Source organism: Rissa tridactyla, chromosome 5 (assembly GCF_028500815.1).
Source record: "Rissa tridactyla isolate bRisTri1 chromosome 5, bRisTri1.patW.cur.20221130, whole genome shotgun sequence".
Classification (NCBI taxonomy): Eukaryota; Metazoa; Chordata; class Aves; order Charadriiformes; family Laridae; genus Rissa; species Rissa tridactyla.
In genome coordinates this window covers 35,191,485-35,205,827 of record NC_071470.1, presented here as the reverse complement: position 1 = coordinate 35,205,827, position 14,343 = coordinate 35,191,485, and the positions used below count along the sequence as shown (strand labels likewise).

The 14,343-nt window shown below is 43.6% G+C and overlaps 1 protein-coding gene across 3 annotated transcripts in view; it reads left to right on the top strand.

The window, feature by feature from the left end:
- Window positions 1-13,633, top strand: part of LOC128910711 (charged multivesicular body protein 3) — a 37,187-nt gene extending 23,554 nt beyond the window's left edge. For 2 of the 3 annotated variants that reach the window (XM_054204295.1, XM_054204293.1), the window contains 5 exons: window positions 3,948-4,008; window positions 8,322-8,501; window positions 10,957-11,078; window positions 12,007-12,121; window positions 13,061-13,633. In XM_054204295.1, the coding sequence (XP_054060270.1) occupies window positions 3,948-4,008; window positions 8,322-8,501; window positions 10,957-11,078; window positions 12,007-12,121; window positions 13,061-13,194 (612 nt within the window). In that variant the 3' untranslated portion in view covers window positions 13,195-13,633. Of the gene's footprint in view, window positions 1-2,622; window positions 2,709-3,947; window positions 4,009-8,321; window positions 8,502-10,956; window positions 11,079-12,006; window positions 12,122-13,060 lie in introns of all 3 variants that reach the window. The other variant, XM_054204294.1, reaches the window with a different exon arrangement.
- Window positions 13,634-14,343: the final 710 nt, after the last annotated feature.

Genomic DNA, 14,343 nt, shown 5'->3' with positions numbered 1-14,343 from the left:
TCCTCCTCTACCTGTTTCAGAGCACTATGCAGACTGCTTATAGTTTTCCTGCGTTCATGAGCAGTGTTGGAAGATAACACAGGAAGAACTGGGGTTTGTAGGCTGCTGCTTTCAGTAGTCGGGATAAAGCAGCAGACAGCTGTTTAACCCACATGATGTAGTTATGCTGCACTGGTAAGTCCTTGTTGTTTCATGTCCAATGACCACTCTTTCCCCTTCCACAACTGACAAATTTGCTGTGTTTTCCAGTAACACAGCATGTCTGTGGGTCATCTTGGAGCTGTTTGCAGAAAAGTCTGCAATGATGCTAGAAAACAGGCATCTCTGACCTGTAAGAAGTGATTTGGGTCATCTTGCCATCATGAGCACGCTCTTGGGTTGCAGGCTGGCACGAGGACTTCACAGGCCATAACAGAGATATTGAGAAACCCATTAGTAGTAAGACATTTCTTTCTTCCCCTATCTGTCTGTGCAGCTTTAGAAGGAAGTAGTAGTTTTTTCTGCTTACTAGATGATGGGGGGAAAAGCACTGCTTACCTCATGTCTGCCAGCAGCTGTACACAAGATACTGTCCCTGAGTAGGGCTAGAGAGAGCACTGAGCACCACAGGAGGTGGCTGATAATGGGAAGAGGTTGAGATTTTTGTGATGGCAGTGAGTCACCCTGGATTTGTTTATGTGCTTGCTGTTGATGGGACAGAACTTATTGGCTGAATGATACAAGGCAAAGATCTTCAGTCCTTGCAAGGAGCTAGTGATGCATTTCAGTCTGTTTAAAGCTGGGGGTCTACTATACGTTTAATGACACATCTCGATTGTTTGAGATAAAAAGGTGGTTTTCCTCCAGTGTAGTCTGAATGGTTTATTTCAACTTAGTGTTTTGCTGGCTGACTTTCCAGTGTGATGAGGTGCTGTGAGAACTGTGTTTTTGTTTATGTCAGAACTGGAAGCAGAATAGCTTCATCAGAATGAAGTTGTGCTTGGGGTAATTAGCCTTGCTTAGTTAGCCAAAGTACTTCAATTCCCAGCATTGCTACCTCTATGCTGCCTTGTGCTGTGGTTCATAGTCCTATCCCTGGTGTCCTGTGTGAGATGGGCGATACAACTTTGCTGCTCAAAAAATTGACGTGTCTGATGTAACTGGAAGTATGCAGTTGTCTAGATCAGAGTCAATGAGTCCTCCTCTTATACACAAAACTGGTGATGAGTGTTGGGAAGACCAGGGAATGCAGAGGCACCCAGCTCTGCCTCTATGAGGGCAGTTGTGTGAAGCAGCTTATTCATCATAGAATCGTCATAGAATGGTTTGGGTTGGAAGGGACCTTAAAGATCATGTAGTTCAGCCCCCCTGCCATGGGCAGGGACACGTCCCACTAGATCAGGTTGCTCAAAGCCCCATCCAGCTTGGCCTTGAACACTTCCAGGGATGGGGCATCCACAACTTACCTGGGCTACCTGTTCCAGTGTCTCACTAACCTCAGAGTAAAGAATTTCTTCCCAAGATCTAGTCTAAATCTACCGTCTTTCAGTTTAAAACTGTTAACCTTCATCCTATCACTACATTCCCTGATAGAGTCCCTCCCCATCTCTCCTGTAGGCCCCCTTTAGGTACTGGAAGGGGCTATTAAGGTCTCCACAGAGCCTTCTCTTCTCCAGGATGAACAACTCCAACTCTCTCAGCCTGTGTTCATAGGAGAGGTGCTCTAGCCCTCTGATCATCTTGGTGACCCTCCTCTGGACTTGATCCTCCTTATGTTGGGGGCCCCAGAGCTGGACGCAGTACTTCTGGGCGGTGTTAGGGATGAGCTATCAAAGAGTTTTCTGCTGTCAGAGACAGCAGGGATTGATGACAACATACAGCCATCTGTGATTTAATGGTGTCTTTGTGCCGAACTGTGCATCACAGAGGCGGGAATCTGTGAATCCTGCTGTAGTTCACTTCACAGTTGCTGATTGTGCTTGTATGTGAAGGCTTAATACATGTTTGTTTGTTCTAGAATACAAGTTGTAGAACAAATATTTGGGAGATGTTACATTTGAGACATGAGAGTTGACCACCTAGAGTTCAATCACGTTTTACCTCAGTCTCTTTCCCCGCTTCTCTCCCTCTAGTGTAAGCATATTCAAAAGAGGGACCTTCTTAGCCTCTTATCAGGGTGAGGAATGAATCTACATGACACTTTCTGCTCTGTTCTGGAGGACAAGAGGGGAGGCTGCAGTCAGTCCTGCAAGGGCTCCTCCCCCCATAATAAAACAGGGTTCAGTTAAAGGTGCAGGAGCTTTCTGAAACCCCTTCAAAACTTCTCAACACCCATAATGTGTACTCACAGAGCTCTGCAGGGCTTTTGGATTTGGGGCTTTTTTGCAGCAGATTTTGTGCTTGGGCAGAATGGATGATGGTTGTTGTTTGTAGTTAAAACATGGTATTGCTCATTGCAACTGAGCATTTCTTTTGAGATTGGTTAAGTCTAAGAATATGTCTTGCTCTGCTGGGCTTGTGCACTGAAGAGTGCTCTTTTTACAGTTCTGTTATGAAGCTTATTCAGGAAGACAAAGGTTTTTTTATTTGAATTTAAAAAATCGCATAAAAATCAGGGAGATTTTCATATGAAATTTCATACAGCCAACTAGACTTCTTGAGTGGCCTGTGTGCTGGCATGTACAGTGTGCAAGTGGATCCACGAACTAGAGGTCATTTTAATACTTAAGGTGAGTTTTTTTAGGTACTGTGCAAAATCTGTGCTGCTAATAATAAAAGTAGCATCAGAGCTCCACAAGCATTTGGTGCTCTGTTCGTATGCTATTATCTCACGATTCTTTAATCTGATGTTGTGCAGACCCTTTCTGCTTCTCTCTTTACCACAAGTGCTTCCAGTTCTTGGATGGATATCTGGCTGTTGCTGCCTGTCTGATGTCTCTGGTTCCCCAGAGAGGTGGTGGGGGCAAAAGGTGCTTGCCACCTCCTTCAGCACCCTGTGTTGGGGGAGCCAGGAGTGCTGGAACAGAGACATCTTGGCAAGCCCCAGGAGGGAAGCTGCAGAGGGAGTGGCTGTGTTTGAACCCCACCAAATACAGGGGAAGGGAATCTGGAAGGCAGAGCTGCTGTGTAGAGGGACCTGAGCAAGCAGGAGGAACGGGCCGGCAGGAACCTCATAATGTTGAGCAACGCAGGGTTGTGCATATGGGTCAGCCATCCCTGAATGTCGGGATGTGCAGCCTGAGGCTGGATGGGCAGCAGCTCTGCAGGAAGGGACCTGGGCTTCCTGTGGACAATAAACGTGAGTTAGCAGTGCGCCTTTGTAGCAATGAGGGCAAACTGGCCTGCATTAGCAAGCTGTAATCATCATGTTGAGGCAGATGGTTGTTCAGTTACTCTGCTACATTTGATGTTAGTGAGGCCACATCTGCACAACAGTGTCCTGGTTTGGGCTCCCAATTCAAGAAAGGTGTCAACAAACTGGGGAGAGTGCAGCAGAGGACCACCAAGATGGGGGAGGACCGGTGCCCATGACACAGTAGGTCCTGCTTTGAGTAGGAGGTTGGCTTGGAGACTTCCTGGGGTTCCTTCTGACTGAAATGAGTAGTGGCATTCTTGGTGCTGTCATCCTGTGCCAAGTCCTACCTTATGCTGAAATCCCCTGCGGCAAGTTTCCTCTGCGCTGTGACGTGGGAAATGAGCTAGGCAGTGACCGTGTCTGATTCACAAGTCACATTCTTCTTAACTCCTTATCGGAATGTTAAGAGGAGGGCAATAATTTGTGGTCCCTCTGCAGTGTTGTTTTTTTTTTTTTTTCATTTGAATAATGAAATATTTAAACATCTCTTGTAACTTAAAGCTTGTGCATTTTGAAGTGCTTCTTTAGATATTGAATGGTTAAGTTACAAGAAAGTATAAAAGCATAGTTTTAAAGTTGGAATTTCAAGTAACTCTTACTTTTTCTTTTTAAGGTCAATGAATGGTCCTTGAAGATAAGGAAAGAAATGAGAGTGATTGATAGACAGATCAGAGGTTTGTATTTATGTGTCATTTCTTGTTTTTCCTTTCTCTGTCTGCCTTTCAAGTTGGTTTTTTTGTTTGTTTTAATTGGGGGAGGCTGTGAAATCTTATAACCTGGTGCACTCTATCGCATCCGGAATAAAGGAAGATGAATGTGATCCTGGGACCAGACTTAGTCTGTGTTACAAAATGATGTCACTGTAAAGTTGTCCAAGTAAAATTTTCAAGAGAACCTGAATATTGTATGCTTCCAGTAGGACATAATGCTCTTAAATCCCATTTGATAAGAAGAATTAGACTATTTATCCAGAATTTCACCCACATCGTTTTAATGAATAGAATATCGGTGTGGTAAGTAATTCCACATGTAGAAGGTTCTGCAGGTATGTACTGGCATGAAGCACACATGCTAAACAAAAGTAGCTTGCTGTCAGCTTGAGAAAATTGCAAACAGTGGGGGGGGGGGGGGGGAGAAAGACTTTTCGCAGTAGGAGTTTTGCTATTAAATTGTGGGCATTCCACTTTTGAAGAAGTCTTGAAAAGCAGGGGAGTTGCTTGTTATTACATTGCTGCTAGCTCAGTTTCTTGCTCTCTCTTCTGCCCGCCTTCCCAGAATCTGAAAATAGGTTTGGGGCTAGATTCTATTTTCCCCTTTTTTTGTCTTACCTTGCCCTCAGGATTGGCCCGTGGGATGTGCTGGTGTTTTGCGTCAGCATCTGGTTATTAGGCACATGACTGTTTTGAGTGACTCAGGGAGTACGTTCTCCCTTCTCCCTTTCCCTGCCCCGTGCTTCTGGAGTAAGCTGGCGGGGTTCATATATTCTACCACTTGTAGATTTGTTTGAGTTGATCGGAGGGAGATGCTTGCGCAGTACAAAGTCTGTCTTTGTCCTCATCTGTGAAATGAGGACAGGGTTTATGCCTCTTCCAGGAAAAACGCTGTACAGTGGTGTTCATTATGTCTGTGAAATGATTTGCATTCTCCAAGGCACTTTGTGTGGCTGTATCAGGCACTGAGCAACTGAAATGTGGCTGATATTACTAGCAAAGTATGTTTTAGAGGCTGCATCTTGCATGGGAGTAAACTGCCCATGTTTGCTATTGATGGTTACTTGAAATTTTGGTTTTCTCTCAACTTTATGCATACCCTAATAGTTCTACTGGCCTATATAGATATTTGGTTATGTGGTAGTCTGATATTTTGATGTCGATGTAAATCTAATTATTGTAGCAGTTCTAAACATCTCTGTATTTGTATTTCAGTGTTATATTCGAGGAAATACATGTCAGAGCTTAGACTAGCCACCAACCATCTGCTATTATGATAATTTTGATAAAGTACAGAGTATCTTTTTGATGCCTGTATTGTGCTAGTATTTCACATCTTACCAAGTGTCAGCTGTGGAAGTACACAGCTCTGCTGGACACTTACCAGGCTAGCAAGCTGCTGCTGAAAGGTGACAGCTGGGTGCCGCTAAGGGTGTTTTTGGGTTTTGTTGGGTTGTTGGGTTTTTTGTTTGTTTGTTTTGGTTTTTTTGCTGTTTGTTTTTTTTTTTTTCCAAAATTACCCACTGTAGTTGGATTTTGCCATGCTTTATTATTTAAATTGAGATTTACACAGGACATCGCTGTAATCTTTGAGCAAAGATGCTGAGCTGGGACCTGTCTTACTTTCCCCGGGGAAACTGTGCTAGATGTGTTTTGATAAGGCAACACTCAGATCCACCTGGGACTGACTCAGTGGGCTTGGATCACTCAGACATTTGGCTTGCCCAGTCAGTGCAGTTACTAATATAGCAACACGCTGTTTCAAACCATCTGTTGTTGGAGTCTTGCTTCAGTAGTGATTTCTATTTGGTGTAGGTTGCTTTTGAGGTTTTGGAAGGTTCAAAGAAATGAAAGGTATCCTTGTGACTTCATAATTGAATTTTTTGAGTTAATATAGTTGGAGTAATACAGTAACTTTGTGTTTTACTGAGCTTGTGAGCCCCTCTCATCGGTGCTTTGGACTGCCTTGTGCCTCTGTTATGCTTGGTAATGCTGCAGAAGGACTGGTGTAGTGACTTGGCTCGCTAGGCGTGTGTAGCTGGCATTGACCTTCAAAGGCGGAGTTGACTGTTCTTGCATATTTGTGCCTCTAATCTCATATTCAGCAGTTCGTCATGCAAGTGAAAGCATTCACTTGAGTACAAGGCCACCCTACACTAGTTTGGATGTAGTAGCACATCAGTTACTAGTAGAAGCGGGTGCATTCAAAGTGAATGTCATAATTCTTCAGTACTGCTGGAGTACTCCTGGTGCTTTCTGTTTTCTACTGTACCACTTCAGTTGTTTCTTACCTGTTCTGATATGCTGGGACTCAGCTCACTCCCGTGTCTGACATACAAGTGTTTTCAAGCTTGTGACATTTCTGCACATAATAGTGGGGAAGCAGCAAGGAGTATTTTTCTGATTATGATTCTACAGATTCCTGCCAGTCCTTCAAGATAAAGAGGCCATTGAATGATGTTGAGAGAATGACTCATCTTGAGTACAGGGTTCATTAACTCCCACGTGAGCAGCTGCGTCGAAATCTTCAGGTCGGCCTGTGCCAAAAAGTGTGTATTGATGCCTTTGTTTTTATAAAAGGGCATCTTTAGATTCTTGCCTATGTGTAACTTCTGTCTGGTATAAATCAAGAAGACTTGAACAAAACCAAATTTGAACAAAGCCACTGCTAGAAATAATTGTTCTCGTGGTTCAGCTCCTTGCAGGAAAGTGTGCCTAACCCTTACTATCTAAATTCTTTATTTACTTTAGGAAAGGGCTTTTTTACAAACCGACTTAGAGCCACATTTCATCAGTGGCTAATTTATTGCTGAGTCTGGAAAAGGAAGGGGGTTGATACAGCCCCTGCTTGTTCCTGTGTTTCTTACTCTGAGCTTTTTGAGGTACCTGGTTCTGCTGTACACAGCCAGCATTGTCTGACGAGGCTGATGTGTGAACAGTCACGTCAGATTTGCTAGAGAAACCTATGTTACTTGAAGAAGCCTGTTTAATGTATAATATTTCAAATCCAACTATTTGGTGCTCATTGTATACAGGCTTGGTTCAGTACTCCTGCTCCAGTATGCTCTTATAAAAAGCTGTTGAATGAAGCTGAATACCAGGAGAGTTTGAACAGGCTGTTTTAAGTTAAAACTAATGATTTACCAGCATACTAGTTTTTACTGATAAATTTTCCATAACTTTGGCACCAGCTTATAATTTGAATGTGCCGGTTTGTATGAACGCCTAATGCGTGTGTCTTTAAGTATGAGCAATATAAACTCAAGACCTTAAGTATGAGTATAGACTTGGCTGGGTATCCAGTTGAGGCTTAATGAGTTGTACCTGACGAGGAGAAAAATTAAGTCTGTCTGCAAGGATGAAGGCTTTTTTTGATAGTAATTAACAAACCTCTGGTTCAAAGTAACTCTTAAAATTGTGGATGCACCCTTACAAATTCACTATATAAATGGTTATGCTTTTTTTTTTCTCTTAAAAAGGCAGTGCATATCTAAAACTTTCTAGCCTCTGTGAGATCAGCTTTCTACAATCTTTCTGAATGTATTTTTTCCAGAAAAACACATTTCAGGGATTTAGAAACAGTGAGGACAAATTTGCCTACAACAGCCCTCAAATTGTCTTGAAAGTGGGCATTGTGAGTTAAGCTTTGAATGTAGTCTGACTGGTAGGTATTTTTGCTAGTAAATGCCCGTCTGTCTTCTGAGACTACTAGTCTTAAACTCCTTGTGACAACTTTGCTCCTTCCTGGTGAAGTGGGACTATCTGGTGATGAACACAGAAGAGGTAATCTTATAAGCAGCAAATCAGTACAGTATTCTTAAACTTTGTGTGTATATATTATATATATGCGTATGTTTTTATGCATATATATTTATATCAGGCCAGTTTAATAGTCAGGAAGTTACTCTGAAGTTGTAAGTCAAGTAGTGATCTCAGAGTGCTTTGTTCTTGCTGGACCTTTTCTGCTTCTTAAGAATTCATCTTAGTCAGCTCAGCTTCATGCGGTGATACTCCTGGACAGTCCTTTACAGTACTCTTAACCGCAAAGAAAATTACAGAGCTGGATGTTTAGTACTGAGAATTTTTCTATTAATATTCAGTTGAATTAATCAGCTAACATGTAAATGAGTCTAGAATAAGGCCTTTGAGTAACAGAGGGGATCTGAAATCAAGCAGAAAAGATTCTTTGCATTGAAGATACACCCCAATAAATTACTGATTTCTCTTCCAAATCCTGAGCAGTTTGTTGCTATTTGCTGTGTTTTTCTGTACTCCAGATATTCAGAGAGAAGAGGAGAAGGTGAAGCGGTCAATAAAGGATGCTGCCAAAAAGGGTCAGAAAGATGTGTGTGTGATCTTGGCGAAGGAACTGATCCGCTCTCGAAAGGCTGTAAGCAAACTCTATGCATCCAAAGCTCACATGAACTCTGTTCTCATGGGGATGAAGAACCAGCTTGGTAAGAACTTCTCCTGAGCCCGAATACTTCTAGCTTTAGAGGTGAGGTCTGAGTTTCCGTTTTCAGAACCAAGGTCAAATGCAGGAAGAGCTTGAATTTGGAAACAGGCCTACTCTTGTAAAAGGCAGCTGATCCCAGTGAGCTTCAGGACCCTGGGAAATTCCCCCTGTAGCTGGCCTGGAGGTGTGAGGCTGCTGCAGTTCCACGTCCCCACATCCAGCCAGGCTGAGCACCTATTCCCAGTAGGCACACACACCCACAGCAGTGCCTTCACCAGCTCCCATGTAAACACACGCAGCTTTCACACAAACATGAATGGCACTGATAGCTCAGTCCTGGTCTTCCTCTTCAGCCGATCAGGACTCAGGCCTACCAGTAGCATACATATATATATATATATGCACAATATATGTGTTGTTCCAGTACCCATTCTCAGACACTCAGTCTAAGCTGGCCAGCCATCTGGCAACTGGACCCAGGTCTCCTCCTCTGCCTGAGCTGCTGGTACCTGGACCTGTAGGCCCCTGAGGTTTGTGTGTTCCCTGGTCCACCTTGATCCCTGCCTTTCTCCACCTTTAGTCCTTCCCCTAAACATCCCATGAAAAGTTTCTCATGTTCAGTCACATTCCTGCAATTCCCTTAAAAGATCCCATAGTAAAATTTTCTCTGTTCAAGAAATGCTCTTTTCCCCTGCATCCCATACCGAGTACTATATCCCTGTAGGCAATAACCTCCTTCAGTCTGCAGGATGTTCTGGAGATGGTTTCTGCACTGCCCTGTCTGGATGGGTTTCCCACCCTGGGCTCTGGAGTAGTCAGGGAGCTCCCAGTTAGCTTCCTGGGGTTCCTACCCCTCGTTGTTCCCTGGATCCTCACTGGGTCTCTGTGTTTCCTTTGATTAGCTGCACAACAGATAATCTAACACCTCTCCTTGGAGCCTGAGGGTTGCAGTGATACAAGAATCACGTGCTTTGAAACAGAACTCTCTTCCAGTAACTGGGGGCATGTTTTTAGTCTGTCTTCCTAAAGAGTTTGAATGTGCCTAGTATCCCCGTATCCCTGTGGAGCCTGTTGTTGATTTTGTCAGGATCAGTAACATGAGGTTTATTTTCCTCAGTAGAATTCCCTTCATCTTGTAAATGATTGTTTCTCTAGCAAGAGTCTTAGGACACTTACTAAGCCCTAAATGGAGATGGGGGGCAGTGTTTGATTTCCTTGATTTGGATGAATTGATTTGCCCTGGTGGCTTAATACCTGTCTCTCTCTAAACCCTACTTAGTCCTTTTGTGCTTCTCCAATACCAGCATATTTCCTTCATTCCTTATCCGCACCAGAAATCTGTTGTAATAGACTTCCTGCAGTATTTTCCACACCTTAGAGCATTCCAGCCTGTAACAAGAGTGGAGCTGAAAGCATTAAAGATGGGGAAAGACTTGGGGGAGGTTAACGTGCTACTGAAATATCCAAGTATTCCCCCCCATTCCAGCATTATCCAAGCTAGTTGCTAGTAGATTTTAACACCAGATGAGTGATAAATCAGGAGTTACCATGTGAACCTTAAGCGTAGTCTTACGAAAGGTCAAATGTGGCTCCCCACATACCTCATTCAGGAAACAGAAGCAGGGGCTGTCCTTGCAGCTTGAGGTGTCCCTTAAAAGGAAAACTTCCTTATTACGGCTACCAGCATCTTCGTCTTACTGGGAATGTACTTACCCAAGAAATGGGAAGCAATCTAGAATTCAGTCTAAGATTTGTATTAACTTGCTTCATGTTGAGGAAATGACCACTAAAGGCAATATTTCTGTTAGTTTGTTAGTGTTACAAGTGTAATGTTCTTAAATAAATTATTAAAATGATAAATAATATATGCTGTACCTTCATTTTGCTTCATTAAGGAGTGACTATTTTATATACAAGCAGGTATTGTTAAATTCAGTTTAAACTACACTTATTTACAGCTTCTCTGCTTTAGTATTAATTTTCTAGCTTACTGAAACTATTGCCTTAGAACTTCTGCCAGAGTTATCTTCTGCTACCCAGTGTCAGGCAGGAGGTCCCTAGTTTGGTTGGCAGTCAGGCATGGAGCTGGACCGTAGCTCCACTGGTGACACCCTCAGCAGGACCTCTGGCTGCTGAGGGGCACAGGCGGGAGCTCCTTAGGGATCTCTCTGTATGAACTGGGGTGCAAGTGGGTTGAAATCTCCCAGCAGGCAATCTGAATTGCTCTAGGTGATCATGCAGGACCAGGATCTGCTAGAAACTTATCTTTTCCGATGTGGGTAGGAGTTGAGCTTTTCCAGGAAGGTAGACAAGAATGAAGAAGAGGGATGTCCATTTCTTTTTTTAATTAAATTGCCTACATGTAAACCAACTTCTGTCACTGTAGGGAGAATATAATTGCTCTGCTTTCAGTGGAGAACGAATCATTCCATGTTTTCTATGCCTCTCCTTCACAGCTGTCCTGAGAGTAGCTGGTTCATTGCAGAAGAGCACGGAAGTCATGAAAGCTATGCAAAATCTAGTAAAAATCCCTGAAATCCAAGCAACGATGAGGGAGTTGTCCAAAGAGATGATGAAGGTAAGATCTATAACATACATAGACTTGAGTGAAGAAGAGGCGGTTGTTCAGCATGCTGGAGTGCTGTGCGACTGCTTAGGATGGCCCCTTTGTCAGAGGGTTTGTGTGAGCTCTGACAAACACAAATTAAAGTACCACGTTAATAGCTCCGGGAGAGACTGAATGTCCTGTTTCCAGGGGTGAAAATGTTCATTATGAAAGAACCCACCACAGCCTGTTGTGGAGTGGGAAGCTGAAAGTCCCATCTTAGGCAAGGTGGCTGTTCTGATACTGGGTTTAAAACATCGAGCATAGTGTCTCCATCTGATGAAAGTGCTCTGATTTTAAAGTATACTACTTCCCTATCATGGTTATTTTCTTTTCAACTACCAAAGTTGTTTTGCTTCCTGCCACCCCGCCCCCTTACCACTCTAGACTGTTTATGTCAAATCAGCTAATTTCTTAATAACTTTACCATTGTGCACCGGAACAATTTGGCCATACCTAGATTGCAGGCCCTGCGAAGGAATGTTTTCAAATGCAGCTGAAAAAACCAGAAGCTATGTCAAACACTAATTTTACAGCATGTTATACAATTTACGCTTCGTGACTGAAGCATGTGAAATACGGCTGCAAACTTGGAGCAAACTGGGGTGTCAGTGTTTAGACATGCAACAACAAGGAATAATAGCTTGAGGGTTTAAAAGTGAAAACGTGTATTTAATCCTCAGTTTTCTTACTGCTTTTCCTGTGCAGCAGTTGTGCAGATACGTGCTTGAACTGTAGGCAGGTGTGTTGGCCAACCCTCATGCAACAGGATAGCCTTGGTCCGGAAAGCCCCGTCCTTCAGTGCCTGGATTGGCGTAACCTGATCTTGAAAGTAGGAAGCGTGTCCTCTTGCTCTGCCGTTTCCAAGGGCGTCACACTCTGCCTTTCTGTTTTCTGCTAGGCTGGTATTATAGAGGAAATGCTGGAGGACACCTTTGAAAGCCTGGAGGATCAGGAGGAAATGGAAGAGGAAGCAGAGATGGAAATTGACAAAATCCTTTTCGAAATTACAGCTGGTGAGTTTGTGTGTGTTTGCTGAGAGTGGAGCCTTGCCCCGCTTTGTTCAATAGGACACAGCAATTTATATCTTCATCTATTCTGACTCCACTGCGCTCTTCCAGTGGTGTCTTTGCCTCTGCTAATAGGCAGAGTGCTCTGACAAACTGGTTTCTCAGGGAATACTGGCTGAGAAAGCCGGTGTGGTTCGGTAAAGCATAAGTAATAATTCATCAGCTGACATCTGTTCAGTGCTCTAATTGAGGCTTTAACAGATCAGTGTTTGTCTGCACACTGGATCCTCTTAACAAGGTGAAATTTATGTGATTGATGAGATATACCATTACTAATGAAGCCAGGAAATAAACTCAGCTGCACGGCCTTGAGTCTTAGGCTCTGTTGTGATTCCTGGCTGTAAAAGGCTGTTTGTCTTTTGAGTTGGGGGAAGGCGGGAACCCCCACAAAACAAACAAAAAAAACCAAACCCAACCCAGACCCCCCAACTTCTGCCTTACAGCTCGTGAAGTAACGATCTGCTGTTTCAGTTACTTGACTCAGATAATGCTTACGATGCTCCTTACCTGAATTTCTTGTGACGGGGTGTGACAAACCAAAGTACCGGAGCTGTGTCCAGCTGAAAGCACGGTTCCCCAGCTCGTGCCCTGCTGTGACCTTGTCCCAAGCCACCAGCTTGTTGCCCTCTCTTGTTTCTGGCATTCTGCTTTGCTTTTTTCCATCCCGTTTCCTGGCTGGAAGCAGCTCCCTTCCTGCCGGGCGGGGGGAGCTGACAGGTCAGTACTGCTGCCTTAGCCAACAGCCTGGCACTGACAGAGTCCAACAGTTCTTGTGCGCGACCTTTACCAGAAGTGACATGTTTAATTATTTTAGATGCACCCGAAAGCTGCTAATTATTAAATGAAGACCTAGTGCACACTAATGAGCCTATTTGTTGTTTGCAGGGGCCTTGGGTAAAGCACCTAGTAAAGTCACAGATGCTCTTCCAGAACCTGAACCCATGGGAGCGGCCGCTGCTGTTGACGAGGAGGAAGACATCGAAGCCATGCAGTCGCGACTAGCTACGCTGCGTAGCTAAGGATCCAATGAATGTGTACAGTTTGCCTTTTTTTTTTTTTTTTTTTGCAATGGGATCTTCTGTCCTACCTTCAAAATGCAAAAGTTAATATGTGAGAATACTTTATGTAATATATATATTGTTTTCTTCCTGGGGAGTGTATTCTCCAAGAAACTACTGTAATATACTACTTCTTGGGGAGTGCAGTCTGTAGAGATTATCTTACCTTTTTGTGTTTGGCCTGTCTCCCCCCATGAGAGGCTGTGGTGAAATGGCAACGGTGGTGTAAGATGTTACATATTTTCAGATATAGAGTCCTGAAACACATTTTTAGCTTCACGTACCATCTTTCCCTCAAAGGCACTTTTGCTTAATCTGCTACCAAAAAAACCTTCAGTGGTGTAAGATCTCTTGTTTTTCTGACTCACTACAGATTTTATTAAAGCTGCTTTTAACAGTTGCTCCTGTGCATCAGTTTAGTTTGCATCACTTCAAACTCTTTTCACAAACAATATCCACCTCTAACAGCTCCCTCCTGGTTTTAGAACACCTTTTTTTTTTTCTTTTCTTTAGCATATTTAGGCCCTTTACAGCATAGTTAAAGAAGAGCTTTCACTCAGGGCAGCTGTTAAATAGCTGTTTTCTTCCAGCTCTGTCCAGGCAGAGCCTTATTTAGCACAGGCAGGCTCAGGCTGCCCTGCCTGCTGTGTGCCATTCCTTCAGGGACAGGAGTCCTGCCACAGGCAAGAGCTGCTCTTCAGGTGTAGTGACACAGGCAGGAGCCCTGAGAAGGGTGGGTTTTACAGGCAAACAGTCACCAGCCAGTATTTTGTTAGTCATTTGCTGAATCATTCCAGGTACTATCACTTCACTATCTCTCAAGCACTGGAACGCCATCTGGTGCTTAAGTGGCATGTTTTTAGCTTCAAGGGACTCCAAAAGACAAGGAGAGGTGTGTCTCCTCTCAAGAAGAACTTCAGGCAGAACTTAAATGTCAGGGCTCACAAAAGGCAGTTTGGAAAGGAAGTGTCCACTGTGAATGTGCCAGTGCCTCAGGAGCCTCACAGGCACAGGAAAGAGCTGCTCATTTTAAGGAAGCCTTACCAAAAGAAAACAAAGTCTAAATAACTGTATTCCAAGAGCAAGGCTGGAAGAGCAGATAATGCACAT